The sequence below is a fragment of the Camelus bactrianus genome, chromosome 6, assembly GCF_048773025.1.
Source record: "Camelus bactrianus isolate YW-2024 breed Bactrian camel chromosome 6, ASM4877302v1, whole genome shotgun sequence".
In the NCBI taxonomy this organism is placed as follows: Eukaryota; Metazoa; Chordata; class Mammalia; order Artiodactyla; family Camelidae; genus Camelus; species Camelus bactrianus.
In genome coordinates, this window is record NC_133544.1 from 73,650,349 (window position 1) to 73,669,595 (window position 19,247).

Genomic DNA, 19,247 nt, shown 5'->3' on the forward strand with positions numbered 1-19,247 from the left:
TTCAATGACTGTTAGTGGTGAAAGAAACCTTCTATGCGCAGTTTCTGTTCCTGAAGGGCTTGCAACCTAGCTAAGGAAATAAGGTCACAAGCAGGAGTAAAATAGCACATAACAAATAAGTAGCACCCACAGTAAGTGCTATAAGGAGCTCCATGAGCCGGAGGTTTTTATAAAGAAGCTACAGCTGTTTGAACTATTCCTGTTAGACAAGGAACCCACAGAAATGTGAATAAATTTAAGCAATCACCACAGGAAAGGTGTAAAACCATTTTCCTCTACGAAATACCTATGGTATACCTAGCTCAGCACTTAGCATGTGGCAGGTGCTCAAAAAATTGAATAATACTAACTACAATTTATTGCGTATCTACAAATTGTCAGTCATTTAATGCTAAGCACTTTACATAGATTATTTAATTTTTACAACTCTGCAGCAAGTGTTATTATTCCTACTTTCTAGATAAGGAAACTGAGGATTAGAGAGGTTAAGAAACTTGCCTAGGTAAGACAGCCAGTAAGTGTTATGGCAGAGATTTGAACCTTGGCAGTCTGACTCTAGAGTCCACACTCTTAACCACCAGGCCTTGACAGAATGAAAATCTCAAGTTTCATCAGTTGGGTTCCCTTCTCTGAGTTTGACTTAAATCTTAAACTCAGTACTGACCTTAACTGGCTTTAAAATCTTCTAATGTCTGTAAGATTTTGGACACAAATTGGAATTTCTTCCTTTTTCATAAGATGGAATTAAAAGTTAATTTACCTAAAAGTTTAAACATCCATTTACATTATGAATTACAATCATTTCTAAACAGGAGATTCTAAGTCTCCTTAGGGTCAAGTGTTACTACAGACACTTGCACACAGCATGCAACTTTTGACATTCCTGGAGATCACTGACTTGGCTCTACTAATGTGATCCAGAAGTGAGAACTGGGCAATAAATAAGTCACTAAGTAAAATTTCTATATCATTATGAATTGGCTAGATTGGGGAGGGAGGGGAGCAATAGCACGCAGCTAAACCCACAGCCCAAAAAGAAAAATCTAAATTAAAAAACTCAGGAAGAAACAAGTAGATTACTTTATAAATAGGTCACTAAAGAGGCATATTAAAATAATCAAAGAATAGTAACTATAATATGAATGTCTAATTTACTGAGAAGCTGTTTTACTCTCCAACTTAATGTTTAATCATTTACACAGATAAGCTAATAATGGCACAAGAATGTAAGAATAAAAATAGAAGTTAGCCTCCTCAGGCTTCAACACCCTAAAACGAGAGTAAACTACAGCTATACTGACAGTGGTGGGAATGTCATTTGAAGGATAACTAAACAATTTAAGAACCATGTTTTTACTGACATTTTAAGACTAAGAAAGTCTCCTTCAAGGACTTGTTCAAAAAACATTTAGCATATAGAATAAAAACTACTTCTTTTTTATATCCAAATCTCTAATTGAAAATGAAATACAGACCAGGTATAAGCAGTATCTAAGAAGGATCTTTAAAATATTTTGAATTTGAAAGGTTTGTCATCATGTCCCAAGACTTAAAAAATTACCCCATCTCATAACTGGTTCTCTCTCTCTTTTACTCGCATATGAAACTTTCTGCTTCATTAATTAAACTCTTTAGACCACAAATCAGGAAGGTTAAAATAAAACAGGCTAATACCTGAATTATAGGTTAGGTATGAAATTATGTAGTACAAGCTATAAAACATATTGCTGAAATGATCTTGACACTGTTCAACTTAAAATATAAGTTTATTCAATAAACATTTACTGAAGAAATTAATAATAAAGGGATAAATCAAATTTGGCAGAAGCACCATGTAAATTCACACCAGGCAAAATGATTTTTTCCAAAGGGATACAATAAGAAACTCTACATAATATAGTTAAATGAAGCTTTATTCACTAATACCTTTCCACTAGAAAATTTGGATACCAAATAAAAACTATTTATTGGTATCCGAAAATTTTTGGAATTAATAACAACAGTTCTAAACATAGTTATCAATATGGTAAAAATTTCAGATACATAGCAGCTATAGCTAACTTTTATGTAGGGCCAATACTGAGTTTGTTTTTTTAAAGCAGTTAGTACAGTAGTTCAAGAAAGCATTCCATTGTGTTTTATGAATAAGACAGCAACTGCAAGGTAAACTTTATAAATGAGGTAAGCCTGAATGCTATAGGCTGAAAAGTACGGAAAGAAGATGTATCCTCTACTACATTCTGTTTCAGACAGGCTTTTTAAAATATCAAAATCATTACTCACCGACTTTGTTCTTTCCTTTGTTTTATTAACTGAACGAGTTCCTTGTCAAAATAATCTTCTTCCTCTTCTCCCTTTCCATCGTCTTCTCTTTCCTGGGCATCAACGTTATCTTTGTGCAATTGGCCAGAAATGTGCTTTGCATATGCAGAAAGACCCACTTCTGTGACCCCGCACACTCGGCACTCATGACTACTGTCCCTAGGGAAAGAGGGAGATGAGGGACATTCAATTCTCCCCACTGGCATGGCACACTCACCAGATCTGTTATAGTTTCCTCTGAAAGACACTGCACACTTTGGCACAGTGAAAAATTAGTGCTCATCAATTTCAATGCTCCTTTCATCACTTTTAGTAAGTTTGTTCATAAGTTACTTTTGAAATTAATTAAAGATTCTTTTCCAGCAATCAAGAGGCAATACACTTCAGAATAATGTAGTTTAGGAGGAGAAATCTTCTTGAATTGCTGTACTTAAAATCTTGCCAGAGGAAACATGGTGAAAGGGGAGGCAGGGCAGGGGGCTCAGAGCAATCAGAAGTTGCTCCAGAGCACACCCATGGTGCCAACTGCACTCAGAAAGCCTGGTGACAGTGCTTACGTTTAATCTCTGGCTCAAAAGCTTTCTCCCAGTGAGAATTAAGGGGTGGAGAAAAGAGTAGGCGGCGTAGCCAATCCCAAGCCGGTAACTAAATCCCAACAGCTGGAGCTCTGCCTGGAATGCGAAGATTCCGGACCCCAGGGCAAATGATAGGAGTAGTCTCAGCAAACTTTTTTGGTCTGGATGATACATGTGATCTACATTCTGCTTCAGAAGGGCTTATTTTAAAGGGAATGGAAAGCATTTCAGTTGTAGGAAGTTAACAGCTGTGCTAGGCAAATGGTTTTTCTCAGGTTTCAGAAAAGGCTACCATTTAGAGAGTAGCAAAACCAGGCTCTTGGTTAAGAAAGGCTTTTTCTTCTTTTACTTTACATTTAATGGTATATTTCATACTTGACCAGTTTAAGTCAAAGTCTTGAATCAATGTCCAGAGCTGCAGTAGATGAATAATTTAACTGCTTTTTCAGCTTCCTGAATCCCTTGATTGGCTCAGCTGTCTATGCAGTCATTGATGAGAAACATTCGAACACCATGGCCACATGTGTAATGAATGGACAGTAAAATCCACTCAATAATCCAAACTGGCTTAACTGTATCATTTGTCTTGTTAATATTAGTGATATTTTCGTACTTCCTATATCATTCTATTAAAAAAAGAACACAAAAAGACATCTTGTCTTTGATAAGACAGACAGACACAGACATACACACACAACACTGCTCCACAGTCCCCTCACATACACTCATTCAGACATGGGCAGGATTCTTACCAATTAACTGGAAAAGACCCTCAAAACTTAGCACTTCATTTACTAGAAGATGGTTTTTCTTACAGATCATCTGAACATTTATCCATTCAAAAAAAAAAACCCACTTGTTAAGCAACTACTAAATTCCAGGCAGCATGCTAAGTATATGGTTACAACTGTCTAGGGTGACAAAGTATAAACAAACAATGCCCAGTAAGTTAAAAATATAAAGCAAAACAAAAAACTGATTTTTTTACTTTGTAAAAATCATGAAAAACACTTCAGAAAATCAGAAAATTCATAAGTTTTCATCTTTTTTTGACTTTGTAACCTCAAATGTTCTGGATATAATATACCTTTTGACATTAAGATTCATTTTAATGAGTTCTGACCAGGTTCCCTGAAAATTTCATTATCCAATTACCCTGAAAATCAATATTCTAATTCCTTCTAATCCTCAGGAACTCAAATACATTATTTTCCCTGAGAGTCTTCCACTGTACTTACTACATTTATATACTTAAAGAAGAATAATCCTTAACTTTCTCCAGCTTACCAAGCAACTAAATTGTGGTAGTTCATTCAGAGTGAACGTTAACTTGTGACAGAAAGCAAGCCTTTTTTCACAGCAACATAGAATGAAGATATATATATATCCCCAAGTGGTAGCATCAGAAGAATCTGAACATTGTAACAAACTTAGAATACTTAAATGTATACCAGAATAAAAACTCAAATCAATGGAATTTTCTGGTTAGAAAATATTTTGGACTTTAAACTGTAAAACTATGGAAAATCTTTTAGTCCACTTTTCCACCTAAAAATTTACAGAATCCTAAACTGTATATTGCAGTACCAGGGACATCATTCTAAAAGGTTATTTTAAAATAAAATCCCTGATTTTACCCCTACTTCTAAAATAAGGAGAATTTTTCATTTGTCCAAACCATCAAAATCCTTCTTTTAAAAACATAGGTCACAGTGACTTTTTAAAATATTAAGGAATGTAGTATAAAACAGACAGTATTTAACTCTGTCAAAAATAAATATCCATAATCATAAACCCACACATCTTTCAATTCCCAAAGCACAAGTTATGTTGGATATGTATTAGACACTCAAACACAGATTTTGGGGGGGTGGGTAATTATGTTCATTTACTTATTTATTCATTTTTAGAGGAGGTACTGGGGATTGAACCCAGGACCTTTTTCTACCATTTGAGCTATACCCTTCCCCTCAAACACAGATTTTTAAAACATGTCCGCTTCCACTGCAAGAAACAGTATTAACCATGATTCCAAAGTTATTTGATAGAGAAACACCTCAAGATTCTACCCAGAAGGGTACAAGCAGTAAGTGCAAAAGTTAACACTAAAAATGATTTATCAAAACATAGAAATCCCTAATATTTTTCTTATAAATGAAATCTAGTTTAAAAAAAGAGATAAGCTTTACAAGAAACTTCAAAAAGGGAAAAAAGAAAATCTACATTTATATAGGGAAAGAGCACGATAGGTCAACCATACTTGTAAAAATTCAAATGTGTCTGGGTCAAGCATATTATCTGTCATACACACAATATGCATTTGTGCTTCTACATAGGGTGTTTGGGAGACCACATGTTTTTAAAAGTCAATAGCAAATTAAATAATAATTCAGTGATGTTATTTTCCAATTATCAATAATCAGTTAAAATACTTTGTATAAATATATAAAGCAATTGTTGGGGAAAAAAAGTACTGCTTTACTTCTTGACTAATAAAGGCAATAATTTTCCTAAGAGCATTTAACACTGGACCCAAATTAGCTTCATCCTGTTACCACACAATTTCCTCTCATGTGTGAAAGGCAAAGCCTTCAGATATTCTACCCATCACCATAAGCTTTTCCTTAATAAGCTTGCTCTAAGTATACCACAACAGCTGGTTGATAAATTAAGGTTTGTGCCCTTTTAATAGCATCTATCTGTAAAAAGTACTTAGAGGCCATACATCTGAACAAGTATATTAGGGGAAAAAACAGGGAAATGCTCCAGATGTCCACAATTGTGAACCAAGTAAGACAGGTTTCTTACTTTGCAATCAAGCTTGCATTCAAAAGCTAAAAAAAATGTGCTCTTTACATTTCTTACCTAGATCACAACCAAAAATTACAGTGATACAAATATAAAGACAAACAGAATGCCTTAACATGAGAAAGCCAGTAATTAAACATGAAATCCAGAGAAAATAATCACAAACTAATGATATGAAGAAAAAAGATAATGACTGATAACTGCTTGTCTCTTTGGTACAAACTAGTGATGACTGTCTATCATGAAAATAAATGTTCCAGGTCAGTAAATGATTTTTGAGATTTGTTTGTTTTTACAGTTTTGCCAGCTGTTTTCCTTCCTGCTTGCCTTCTCCCCTATAATTTGTTACAGGCCAGGAAGCCATACAAAACCTGGTAGCACTGTTTCTAAAATATGAATAAATTGTGCTCTCCTCTAAATAAAATGAGTTTGGGTGCTCAAGCTGACACTTATATTGTCAGCTCAGAGGTTTCTAAAGCTTACTCTTTGATTATTTCACTATGCTCCAAATAACTGAAAACAGTAGACAAAATCTTCACGGCAGTTAAGCTGATGAATGGGAAGGGAGGAGAAACAAGTTACAGAACAATACATATATGGCATGTGGTTCAGTTATACAAGACAAAAGAAAATGTGTGTGTACACACAAATATAAATCTCTGTATACACACAGAAAAGAGGTTTGGGTAGGCTATACACCAAACTGTTGACTTTCCTCAAAGAGGGGAGTGGGGCAGAGAGGGAGGAGTGAAAGGGCCTCTACTTTTCTTATTTTTATGATTCTGTATTGACTAAGAATCTTATGATATCAAAAATGTTTTAAATAGCTGATTAGTGACCTTTGAATAAAATAAGGAACTAATCTTGGAATAAAATGGGCTTCTCTCCTAATGACTAGATTTACTGACCTCATTTGTTTTGACTTTATAATACAGTACAGGTCAGTAAGCAGCCCAGAAAAAGGTGAATCCTAGAAGGAAGTCTGTTGAAAATGGGATCGAGTAATTATGAGAATCCACATGTAGAAAGATAATCAAAGGCTGACTGTATTTCATAGGTTTCCAATGGTGAGATAAAGATCATATGTATTCAAGGTATTATGATAAGGGCTCTTCACATGAAATCTGAGTGAAAGCCTCTTTTATACTGCTGCTAAGACCTAACCTTGACACAGTAAGGTATTAAGACCATGGAAAAATTCCACTAATATGCTTAAAAGATGCTGAAAGTCTAATAATATATTAATTTGCCCACACAACCTAAAACTGTACTACTTAAAATACAAATAACTTCAAATGACTTAGGCTGGCATCCTGATCCAAGCTTGTAACCAATTTGCAGATTAAGGTATAATTTATATCTTTCAGTTTCCCAATGTTTCTCTGTTCCATACATTCTTCAAACTTCAAATTTCACATATATCCAAAAACATCAAAAAAGGAACCATCAATGGAAAAAAGACATGGAATATACATACATACTACATTTAATTTTCTGAAGGTGCTTATTTGTTTGACTTTCTTTCCTTAAACATCTCAAGCTTTAATTCACAAAACAGCATTCTTAAATACTCAAGGTTTATACTTCAATTTTATTTTACACTAACGAGATTCAGTGTAATTTAGCAGACTTTGGACTTCTCAGACTATTTCAGCAACAGTAAAAGTTTATGGTATGCAATAATTTGAACACTACAGAGGCAATAATATGAAATGTCCTAGTTGCAAGGCTGGTGTGGGAATGAGAAAGCTCACTAATCAGAGAACTAAATCATCCCAACATACCTTTGTTGGGATCTATTTGCCAGAACTGCTGTGAATTCTACACATTTGAGATGTACAAAGATATACCCCTTTTTAATGCCAAAAAAAAAATCTTTCGGTCTTGTTATTAATTCCAAAAGATAGTTCTATGCCGTAAGACAGTACTCATTTATGAAGGATTACTATGAAGTTAGATGACAGGCAGCATCAGTCCTCAGACCACCCCCATCCACGAATTTACAGAAGACAGCCGTTCCCATACCTGCCCTTCAGGTTCTCAAGTTCCCTGTGATGCAACATGCTCCGCATGTGTTCGTCCATCTCCTTCAAAATTAAAGAGAGCAGATTAAACTAAGGGGGATTGCTCTGGGGGAAAAATTCCTCTATCCTACTCAATCAACAACTGGGGCTCAAGCTCCTTGTGTCAAACATGTTTTGTGTGCTTATTCTCGATTCAATTCTGGAATCAGTTTCTTATTAAGTAATTCTTAATTCTGTGCTTTTGACATATTTCATTCTTAAATAAAGGAATTTTAAAGAAAGATTTATTTAAGTGGCTTTCCAAAGAGGTTAGAAAGTATTTTGTCTTTAGGAGGCAAAAGATTAAATAAAAACAAATAGGTTAAATTCTATCTTAATGTAAGGAATTTACTTAAGTTTATTAAAAACAAAAAACAAACTCTCTGAAATCACATAGCTTCTCAACTACTTGGCTACTCCTCTCCATATTCTCTTTTCCCATTCAACTGAGAGTTTCTCAAGATTAACTTAGAACTCTTACAAGGTCTTGGCCAGAGCCTGACATACAGTGGTTAATATTTGTTGATGAACAGATGGATACATCAATTCTAGACAGAAGTTTCAGATACAACAGACCTCTTCTATGGTAGGTCAAGAAGCTTTTAAGAAATACTTTGAATACAGCTGTTTAATCATGCCTTCATCTTCACTGCCCACTACCTCCCCCACAGCAATGATTTGTTTCATTCTAATCAAAAGTTTAAAATGTACTAGGTAAGAAAAGGGGAACCAGAAAGAAAAGATTTAAATAAAAAAATTTACCAGATTCTCCCTTCCCTCCATACTACCCTTCGTCAAAAGAAAATAGTTTGTGGAAAGAGCCTCCACTTAAGAGTGCAAGCATGATACATACATGCACACATCTCAGAAAACTCAGAAAGTTGTAAATGTCTATCACTTTGTGACACCAAAGTATATATAACCAGTATGCCATAATTCAAGAATGGTTGTTTACATGTATAATAAAAGAGTCACTACAATTGTTGAGCATTACTATTAACTGTGCTCTATGCTAAATGTCTCAAACATTTTCTCACTTGAACCACAAAACACTGCTATGGGAGTATAACTAACGTCATAAGGACACGAGGATGCAAAGAAGCTAACTTGTTTACTCATCTAATATTTATCAAGGGCTTATTATGTGCCAAGTACAGAGCTAGGCATTGAAAGGATCACTATGAAAATATTCCTTCTTGCCCTCACAGTCATTCATAGATAATCAAGTGGCAAAGCTGGATTCAAACACTGGCAGATCTGACACCAAAGCCAAAGTTTCAAACACCATGTCACATTGTAAGCATCTAGTGCACTGAGATTTTTCATTATACACAGTTCCATTGTCAAAATGGGTACAACAGCCTATTCTTACTTTAAGTTGTCGACACAAAGTGTGATATACAGTGTTGTGATTCAAAACTCTTCCTTTAAATGGTAATTTTACTGAAGATGACCATCATTTCTTTCCCATCTCTACAGAGGCTTCATACAGAGGGATCACATACATACGACTCCTTTAGCTGCAACTGATTGGCTATTAACCAGAATGAACACTTACACAGAGCTGAAAACTGAGTTGATTTAGTGACAGGATACAGAATGAAAAAATCCACGAACAACATGCAACACCTGCTCAAATTGCTATGCTGCCTGTTGTTCAATTTTTCCTTGGATTATATTTAACATATGCCAAATCTCCTTTTCTTGAGCTAAATTTAAGTGGCTTGTTTCTTGCAATGAAACCATTCCTAAGCAAAACACTATTCACTGAAATGGGTTATTCTCTCTAATATAAAAACCAATTTTAGGGGGAGGGTATAGCTCAGTGGTAGAGTGCAAGCCTAGCATGCACAAGGTCCTGGGTTCAATCCCAGTACCTTCATTAAAAAAGAAAAAAGTAACCCTAATTACCTCTTCCCTACCTCCCAAAAACCAAAAACCAAAAACCAATTCTACATTCTATTTCAGTTATAAAAATCTTACCATTCAAAACTAGTTTTAATATGACTTCTGATTGCCTAAAACACTTCACTAATCTTTTTCTAAATTTACATGTGAAATCCTCTCTCATTCTGCTCCAAGAAATGAATGCAAATGAGACAACTGAGTTTTCAAAATAACCAAGGAAGATCCACAGGCACAGCTCCATATGCATACCAAGCTTCCATTTAGTTCCTTGTATCATTATTATGTTTTTAAAAGGAAGGGAAAGAAGGGGGGAAAAGGATTTGAGGTTGAACAAATTTGGAAAACACTGAGTAACACACAAAAATTTTTTCAATATTTTTCAATTCCAGGGCTTCTCAGACTTTCATAATAAGTTAATAAGCATCAGGATACTCAGGGATGTAATATATAGTCACTTTAGATTCTTTTCTCCTTCACAGTGTATCTGGAGAAACCAGGGTTACACTAGTGCAGGAAACCAGAGGAAAGCACTGCTTCAACATAAGTTGTTCATAGTCTATCTAAAAATATGTATCAGAGTTTATCTCCTTCAATTAACCCGTTCCATTAATTTCTCAGACCATATCTTAACACTTAACTCATGCCATTCCCTTGCTTAAAAACCCATAGTTGGCTTTCGTTAAGGCAAGAGGAGATAACCCCAGTCCTTGATTTAACAGTATTAGGACCCATGGAAAAGTATGAAGAGATGAAACATGTTTTAATCCAGAGTAGAAGAAATGCCAAAAAGACTTTTTAAATTGCAGAATTATGAGATGTAGCAAGATAGGCCTGCTCCTATCTTGAAAGTCTGACACCACGACTCCAAGTATCTGTCTATCCATCTTACATCTTACACCTTCTCGATTTCCCATCTCCTTCTAATCTGAAAGTAGCCATAAGGCATTTTTATTTATTGAAAATTTGTAATAAACCCTGGTATAAATTTTCAAACTAGAAGAGTAGTTCTTTTACTTTTGTAAAAGGCAGCAGGTATATTACTAAACATGATTTTAAAATCTCAACTCATTCTTTCATCACTAACAGAAATCCTATATGAGAAAAAAAAATTCTTCACCCCAGCCTACTGGACGAATCATAATAAAACTCCTTAGTCTGGCATTCAACACTGTTTATCAACTGTCTTCACTTAAATTACAAATTAAACTGCAGTCCTACTATTCCTAAGATGAAACTGTTTTAATCAGGTAAGTCTTTTTACCAACTCCTAGAACTATTACATGCCATTCCACCTCTGTATCTTTGTTCTCCCACCTAAAATATCTCTTCTCCATTTCTTTTAAGCCATCTTACTCCCAAAAGTCTTCAAGGTTCACGCATACTTCCCTGGCTAACCTCACTAATGACCATCTTCCCAGTTCTCTGAATTTCCAATGGCAATCAAGAACATTTTAAAACCACAGAGAAAAAAATCCTCATTAAGACAGTAGCACTACTTTGAAAGTAAGGATAAAGGCAAAAAAAAAAAAAAAAAAAAAAAGCAAAAAGTGAGACAAATTGCAGCCAATTTCTGTAAAGCACAGGAAAATTCTTTTAGTTCTAAAAAAATGTTTTCCTTTAGGCAACATCCCCACCTTGTGGACATCTAAGGACATAGTTATTTAAAACCACTGCTGCTGTGCTGCACTGTTCACAAACGTAAGGCAGAAACAGAATGTCAGTACATATCAATGCTGTTACCTTAGCTAATTAGAAAGTTGCTTATAACCTCAACCTGAATTTTAATGTATTTTTCTCTATAATTGATTACCAAATTTCTCTTTATTATACTTTTGAGCATCCTCAAATTCTAGGTAGAGGTTTAATAACACAGTTACTAGCTTTATGAGTCAGTAACGAGAAATAAACCAGTGAAATGACAGGATGGTTTAGGAAACAAGCATAAATAAGATTGCTATTGTTCTTAAAGTTGTTAAAAGCTTTTACCCATCTATAAAATTCCATATGATGTCTCTGAAAAAAAATGACCACTTGTAAAAGCCTCAGATTCTCCCTCTTCTATTATTACCTTTTTTGTGCTGTACACAATGTGGCACAATATGCATTTTCGTTCTCGTACCATAGTGACCAGATCTGAAGCACTCAACGTCACACCTGCAATGAGGAAGTAACATTTAGTAAACTTTTTTTCCACAAATGTCTTCTTAGATTCATCTTAACGGAGCCAAAAATGCATGTCTTGCATCTCCCTCACCTCTACCCTGCTCCTTCCCCAGGCCCCTCATCTTAGTAAATGAAAATTCCAATTTTCCAGGTACCTAGGGCAAAAGTTTGGGATTCATCCTTGATCCCTCTTTCTTACCCCATCTCCACCATCCTCAGCAAATCCTGCCAGTCCCACCTTGAAGAATATCCAAAATCCAACCAGCCCTCACTGCTTAGCATATCTATCATCTCACAGGGCACCTTGTGACTTGACTCCCTATTTCCACTCTTGTCTGTCCTCTCATAGTCTCGTCTCAAATCAGAAGCCCAAGATGCTCAGAACAAGATTCTTTAAAACTTAAGTCAGATCATTGAACTCCTCTGCTCAGAATCTTCCAACAGATTACCATCTCACTCAGAGAAAATCCAAAGTCCTTTCCCAGGGGCTACAAAATCTGTTTACCTCTCTCTCTCTGACCCCATGCCCCACCTCTCTCCCTGAATCACTGCACTCTAGTCACATTCCCTCCTTGCTATTATTCCTTGATCACACCAGGGATTCTCACACCTCAGAGCTTCTTTATTTTCTGTTCTCTCTGCCTGGAATATTCTTTCTTAAAATGTCTTTATGATTCATTGCTCACTCTCTTATGTTGCCTCATAGGGGAGAACACTGTGCTTCCTGCCCCCCCCCCATTTCCTCTATCTCCTATTAACCTGCTTAATTTTTTTACTTTTAATAGCATTACTGTTTCCATAGGTGACCCACATTATCTCCCACCCTATGTGTTCTTTTTCCATGTGATCTTGTCACCACCGCCCATCAAAAAGTGGAGTCTATTTTCCTTCCCCATGACCTGTTTTGACCAATGAAATGTGATGGAAGTGACAATGCAATTTCAGATGCCAGGTCTTAAAAATCCTGCCTTTGGATACTTGGAACATTCCCTCTTAGAACACAGCCACATGGAGAAACCAAGGGGGAAAAAAACTGAGGCCCCAGCTGAGCACCCAAACAACATCTGACAGCCATGTAGGGTGCTCCAGGCCCAGCTGCCAATGAAGGACCCCAAGTGAGACCAGTTAAAGAACCATGCAAATGAGCCCTTTTCAACCCAAAGAATTGTAAAAATCAATAAAATAGTTGTTTTAAGCCAGTAAATTTTGGGATAGCTTATTAAATAGCAAGAGCTATTTGAAACAAGTATCCTTTACTACCTAACATAGTACATACTTGTTATTCTGTTTTCTCCTGTTTAAAATTAAGTTCCACAAGAATAGAGACTTTGTATATTTTGTTCACTAGTATATGTCAAGCACTTAAAACAGCGTTGGCATATTGTAGGGACTCCATAATTATTTGTTGAATTGTTCCAAATAGAATTATTTTGGGTTATTCAGTGTGAGACAGAGAGAACTGGATAAATACTGTGGTTTGGATAAAGACCAGAAGGTTCTCTATTCTGCAGTTCTCTAGCAATATCATAGTTTTCTCTGTATCCCTGCAAGGACACCCTACAAAAGAGAATTTAATTCCACGCCCTAAGCAGAATTATTTTTCCCTCCATACATACACCACCAGGCTCCAATAGATATATCTGCTTCCTCACCTGGGTTTGTTCTTTAGGGGACTTAAAATTGTGAGGTAATGAAGTTACGTGTATAACCCCTAGACAACATGGTGGAAGAACCAATGAGAAAGAGGCCAAAGGTTCTCTGCTTCTCGTCACTCAGCAGTTTCCTCGCTATTGCAACCCACTCCATACCACTACTGAATGTCTGAAATAATTCTATTCAATGGCCAAGTACAAAACACCAAAATAAGGCTATTGGGTAAAATCTTCAACATTTGAGAAAGCTGTATGTCAACTAGCTAATAAAACAAAGAATTATACCTTTATGGATAGGTATACCTTTAAGGGTAGGTATAGTATTATTTATGCTTTCAGTATTGCTTATCTATTCTAAATCTCAAAATTAACACAAATCAATTTGGTGTTAAGTGTCAAAGCATAATTATTCTTTTAACTCCCTTATATTTTAACATTTATTTCAACTTTCATTACTATTTACATGCAGTATTTTGTAATTTTATTCAACAAGTACTGTTTTAAGAGTGGCAGAAACAGTGATAAAGATATGTCCAGAAATGTTTTTAATAATGCTTCAAATTACTACCCATCAAAGCAAAATTGGAAAAACTTAAAAGCAATGAAGTCAATGAAAAAGTGTGACTTTCTGGCACAAGCAACAGCAAGTATTGTGGAGTTTTTATATACGTATTCAAGGGAGAGCTAAGCTCTAAAATACAAACTGTGTTTCTATTTAATAAAGACAAAGACATCACCTCCCAGTAAACGGGTAAAGAAATAAAGTCATATAATAAAAATATTCTCTATCAACCTTTTAAGCAGACTCTGTTTATTTTTTTCTTTTCACGAGCCCCATGTTTCTAATCTGTATGTATTGTTTCATTTTCGTAAACATTTTCATTTTCGTAAAAAACCAGAAAGGGTAACTGCTAGCAAAGTATTTAATCAGTAAGAAAGACCCAGTATTGAAAAACATTGAGTTGATATTACTCCAGCCAAATACAAAAGAATTTTAATTTGTAGGTCATTAAACTGAGTAAATATATAATTTCCATTAAGCTTTCTGAAATACTGAAATTAGCTCATAGTCTTTTTGGGAACCACTGCTCTTTCAACGTCTTAACAAGGATTAGAAATCAAGGAAATAGAAACCATCCAACTCTGTAATCTCAAAGTGCCTGAGATGTTTAAGTGTACATAAACAATTCAACTACTGCTGTCCCCATTTCAACCACCTTACATTTTCCTCTGTATCACTTAACTATACCCAATAGGAAATCTTTCAAATTTTCTCCAAATAACTATGAGAAATAGTGATATTTCTTAGTAACAATAGTCTAAAAAATACTATAGTAAGTACCTTTCCCCAACATCTTAATTACCACCATGTTAATATAATTATTTTTTCCACAGGCAAAACCATACTACTGATTCTTTTCTTTCAGCTTCTCATATTTAGTCACCAAGTCCTGATAGATTTCAATTTTTAAATTTTGTTATTTACTCTTAAGTGTGATAAATCTGCATGATCTTGTATCTATTCTTCTCCCTTCAACCAACTGCTCCACTCACTAAAGTTTCCTGCCTTCACTCCTGCTCCCAATACATGAATAAGTTCTAAACCTAAGCAATACATCAGAACTACCCATGGAAATCACTAATAAAAAGAAATACAGTTGTGCAGGTAGGGTAGAACTACTCTATTAGAATCTCCAGACACTCCACTTCACATTTCATTATGCTCTCCCTATCCTTATACAAGGGTAGTCACTCAAAAGTGACTTACACTGGTCAGCAAGACAGCCTTTCAAGTAACCACTATCTCACAACACTGTAGTCCATCTCAAACATCAATGTCAGAATATTTCTCTAAATATCTATGTAACTCAAGGCTGGAAAACATCATTTAGTGTTGAAGAACATTATCTGAAACACTGTCACACTATCTCATTTTACTGTTAAAACAACCTGCTATATAAGTAAGAACAGGATGATGGTAGCTAAGTCTGATTTCCCTGACCTTACCATGTGGAAGGGATCTGTCTTTATTTATATACCTCACAACATTGGTTACAATAAACACAGTAGTACTTTAGATGTCTGAACTTTGACATAATTAAAGCTAATTCAGACTTTATAGGACAATAATATACTGTAAAACACTGAAGAAAAGAGGTTTAATTATTGGTTTGTTGGGGTTGGGGGAGTAGTACTCATATGAGAATCCCTCTTCTGAATTCCACAGGTAACTCTCTGTGTCCCCATCTTAACCCTGACAGAAAACTAATGGGTTTCTGGTGAACAAGACAAGGCAACAGATAGACAGTGTCGAGTGACAAAACAAGTTCTTGCCACTACCACTACGTTGCCCAGAAGGTTATGGAATAAAGATAGGACTGGCACTAGTGGAAAGTCCTCAATTTGCTAAGTGGGCCTCCCCAGAAAGTTTCAAGGCTCCTAGCCAAGGGAGAAGTTTTTGTCAGTGAACAACAGAGGTCAAGAATTATTTTGGGGCACATCAACCTAAAACCACAACTTTCAAAGGCTTATCCTGGGTAGCTGTCCTAGTTAGTAGGTCTAAGTTCTGGCTGGCTCTTGATCCCCAAGGCTAGTAATTGGTGGTTTCCTGCATGAGTAACTTTGATGGACATAAGCTCATAAGCATTTTACTTATAAGCATTTCTACTTTTTATGTTATCTGACCTAACACAGCATTTAGCAGGAATATGTATATACCAACCACTCTTTATTAGTAAGCATGGGGCTAAAACCAAGCAGGAAGTTAAAGCTGTGACTCAGGAAAATGGGTTAAAAGTCAAGAATCCAAAAATAAAAAAAAGTTTCTTTTGTGTAGCACTGGGAACTATGTTCAATATCCTGTAATAACCTCTAATGGAAAAAATATGAAAACGAATATGTATCTGTATATGCATGATTGGGACACAGTGCTATACACCAGAGATTGATAAATTATAACTGACTGTATTTCAATTAAAAAAAAAAAGTCAAGCATCCAGCAAATGAAGCTATTCATATTGCCCATCATCAGGCAAGGAAATGCACAAGGCAGACCACAATCTGATTCCTTACCTGGGAATTAGAACTACAGTCAGGTTCCAATTCCATACTCAATTCTGGAACTTGGCAGGCATTATAGCCTAGAGGGAAAAATATCTGAGAAAGATACTAGGGTAACACAAACCCCAATGAAGTAGTAAAAATACTGGCAAAAGTTATTGTTATGTAACAGAATAAGTCATAAGCTCAAAGATAGCTTATATAAACACTGTTTTAGAAGTGTAAGTTTTTATTTTTAATATAAGGGGTAGCCTGCTGCATTTAACAGTTTAAAAAGTCCACATTTCTGTATTCAACATAGCATTTATATATATATATATATATATATTTCCAAGCAACCCCAAAGATCCACATAATAATTTAAAATTCTGTGACATGAATTATAATCACTGCAAGCTAAATGAGTGAGCCTCACTAACTGCTCGATGTTCTTCTTAAAAAGCTTTGTTGTTCTCCATGTATCTTATTGCTAATAATATGTTCAATAATCTTCATCTACTTTATAGGTGGGTATCAATCATCTTCATTATTTTTTCTTTTTTACATAGTCTTTAAAGTTCATAAATGACTATATCACAATACTGACATAATACAGTAAAGCATTTACTTTAACAGCTTTAATTGATATTAAAAAGCTTTCTAAATGCCTTTGTCTTGTATTTTAAAAAAATCAGTCTATGAAAGGTCATCATATATTTTATTAGATTTTAAGAAGGAACTTAAGTGCTACTAAAGCAGTTGCATTTGCAAATTTTGAAGTCTGCAAAAATCTCCTCACATCCTTGTAAATGTCAAAAATCTAATGTTTAAAACCTTGTAAAAGCTCACATGCATACTGTACACGTGGCAGTGTTATATCCAAACATCTCAGCAAGTATATAGTTTAAAAAAAAAAGTGCTTAGACAAAATCAGCTACTGTTCAAAAGTATAGTATTCTAATAGCTTGAAAAGTTTCCCAGGGCTCAAACTTACCTTGAAATTACCAGACTAAAAATACCTGTATATATATAAAAAAGAATGCTTGTATTAAAAAAAAAAAAAGAATACCTGTATAATATCTTCCTAAGTGGTCTCAGCACCCCCTCTCCAACTACTCTCAGGTAATCCTGCACTTTCCCAGTTCCCTCTACTGCAGCAGAAGTAATCTCTTCAAAATGCAAATCTGATCATAACATTCCCTTGATTTTTCTCCCTACATTGTATTTTGGAAAATTTCAAAAACAGGTATGTTAAAAGAATTTTGTACTGAATATTCTACACCCTGTTTACCATATACTTGTACACCCACCACTTAGATTCTATGGTTACTATTTTACTATACTTGCTTAATCAGATACCTATCCATCTATCTTTGGTAACTTAGTCATGATGTATTATGATTTGTTAATATTTTACCTAGAGTTTTTTGGGTCTATGTTCATAAGACACTCTGTTTTGTAATTTTCTTTAAAATCTGTAACATCTTTATCAGGTTTTGGCCTTGTGAAATGAGTGTGTCCCCTTTGTTTACTTTCTGAAAGTTCCAGGTTTTTTTTTAATCATTAATTCCACTTCTTTAATATAAGCTTATTTAGACTTTATTTCAACTTGTGACAATTTTAGTACATTGACAGTTTCAAGAAACTGTCCATTTATAGTGTCAAATTTGTCGGCATAAAGTTGTTTATAATATCCCTTTATTATCCTAGGATCTGTAATGATAAATTCCTTTCATTCCTGATACTAGTAATCTTTGTTACTTTTGTGTTTTATTATCAGACTATCAAGGGGTTTATCAATATTGTTGGTTTTCTCAAATAATCAACTTCTGGCTTTGTAATTTTGTCTACTGATTATTCTCTTATTTCACTGATTTCCTCTGTTGTTTTTATAATTTCTTTCCTTCTATCTACTTTTGGTTTATTTTGCTCTTTGTTTACTAGCTTCTTAAGGTAGCACTTAAAGTCATTCATTATCTTTAATCATTTCTTTTCTAAAGGAGGTATGTCAGCTATAACATCTGTCTAAGAACTATGTTAGCTGTGTGTCCTACAAATTTTTTGGCGCTTTTAAATGAACTATTTCAGAATAGTTTTGGATTGGCAAAAGTGAGGAGTAACCATAAATCCCACCCTGTTTCCTGTGTTATTTACATCTATTAGTATAATAATTTATCACAATAAGTCAATACTGACACATTTTTATGAATTTAACTCCATAAAAGTATTCCCTTGCTTTTACCTAGTATCCTTTTTCTCTTCTAGGATCTCAACCAGGATACCATATTACATTTAATCATCATGTCTCCTTAGGCTTCTCTTGACTATGACATTTATCCCACAAATTTAGATGTTGTATTTTCATCACCCAGCTCAAAATATTTACTAAGTTCTCTTGTGAGTTTATCTTTGACTCAGATTTAGAAGTTTCACTGAATTTTCAAATATTTGAGGGTTATTTTTGAAATCTTGATTTCTACTTTAATTCCACTGTAGTCAAAGAATGTATTCTTTAGTATTTCAACCCTTTACAATTTACTGAGAATTGATTTATAGCCTAGCGCCTCATCTATATGCACCCTTGGTGGAAAAAGTGTATTCTAGAGTCGTTGGGTGGAAATCATCATCTATAATGATTTTTTGTCTATGATGTCTATGAGTCGTTGAGAAGAATGTTAAAATCACTGTGATTGTTGTTGCTTTCTTTAATTGTATCC

General features: G+C 34.8%; 1 protein-coding gene across 3 annotated transcripts in view; it reads right to left on the reverse strand.

Annotated features, from left to right (window-relative positions):
- The window catches only part of ZNF106 (zinc finger protein 106), a 55,246-nt gene that overhangs the window by 31,191 nt on the left and 4,808 nt on the right, over positions 1–19,247 (reverse strand). Inside the window, exons 2-4 of one of the 3 annotated variants that reach the window (XM_074365949.1) lie at positions 11,745–11,830; positions 7,731–7,792; positions 2,284–2,481 (exon numbers count right to left, since the gene is read on the reverse strand). In XM_074365949.1, the coding sequence (XP_074222050.1) occupies positions 2,284–2,481; positions 7,731–7,792; positions 11,745–11,798 (314 nt within the window). In that variant the 5' untranslated portion in view covers positions 11,799–11,830. Of the gene's footprint in view, positions 1–2,283; positions 2,482–2,539; positions 2,877–7,730; positions 7,793–11,744; positions 11,831–19,247 lie in introns of those variants that run through there. The other 2 variants (XM_010965198.3, XM_074365950.1) reach the window with 2 other exon arrangements.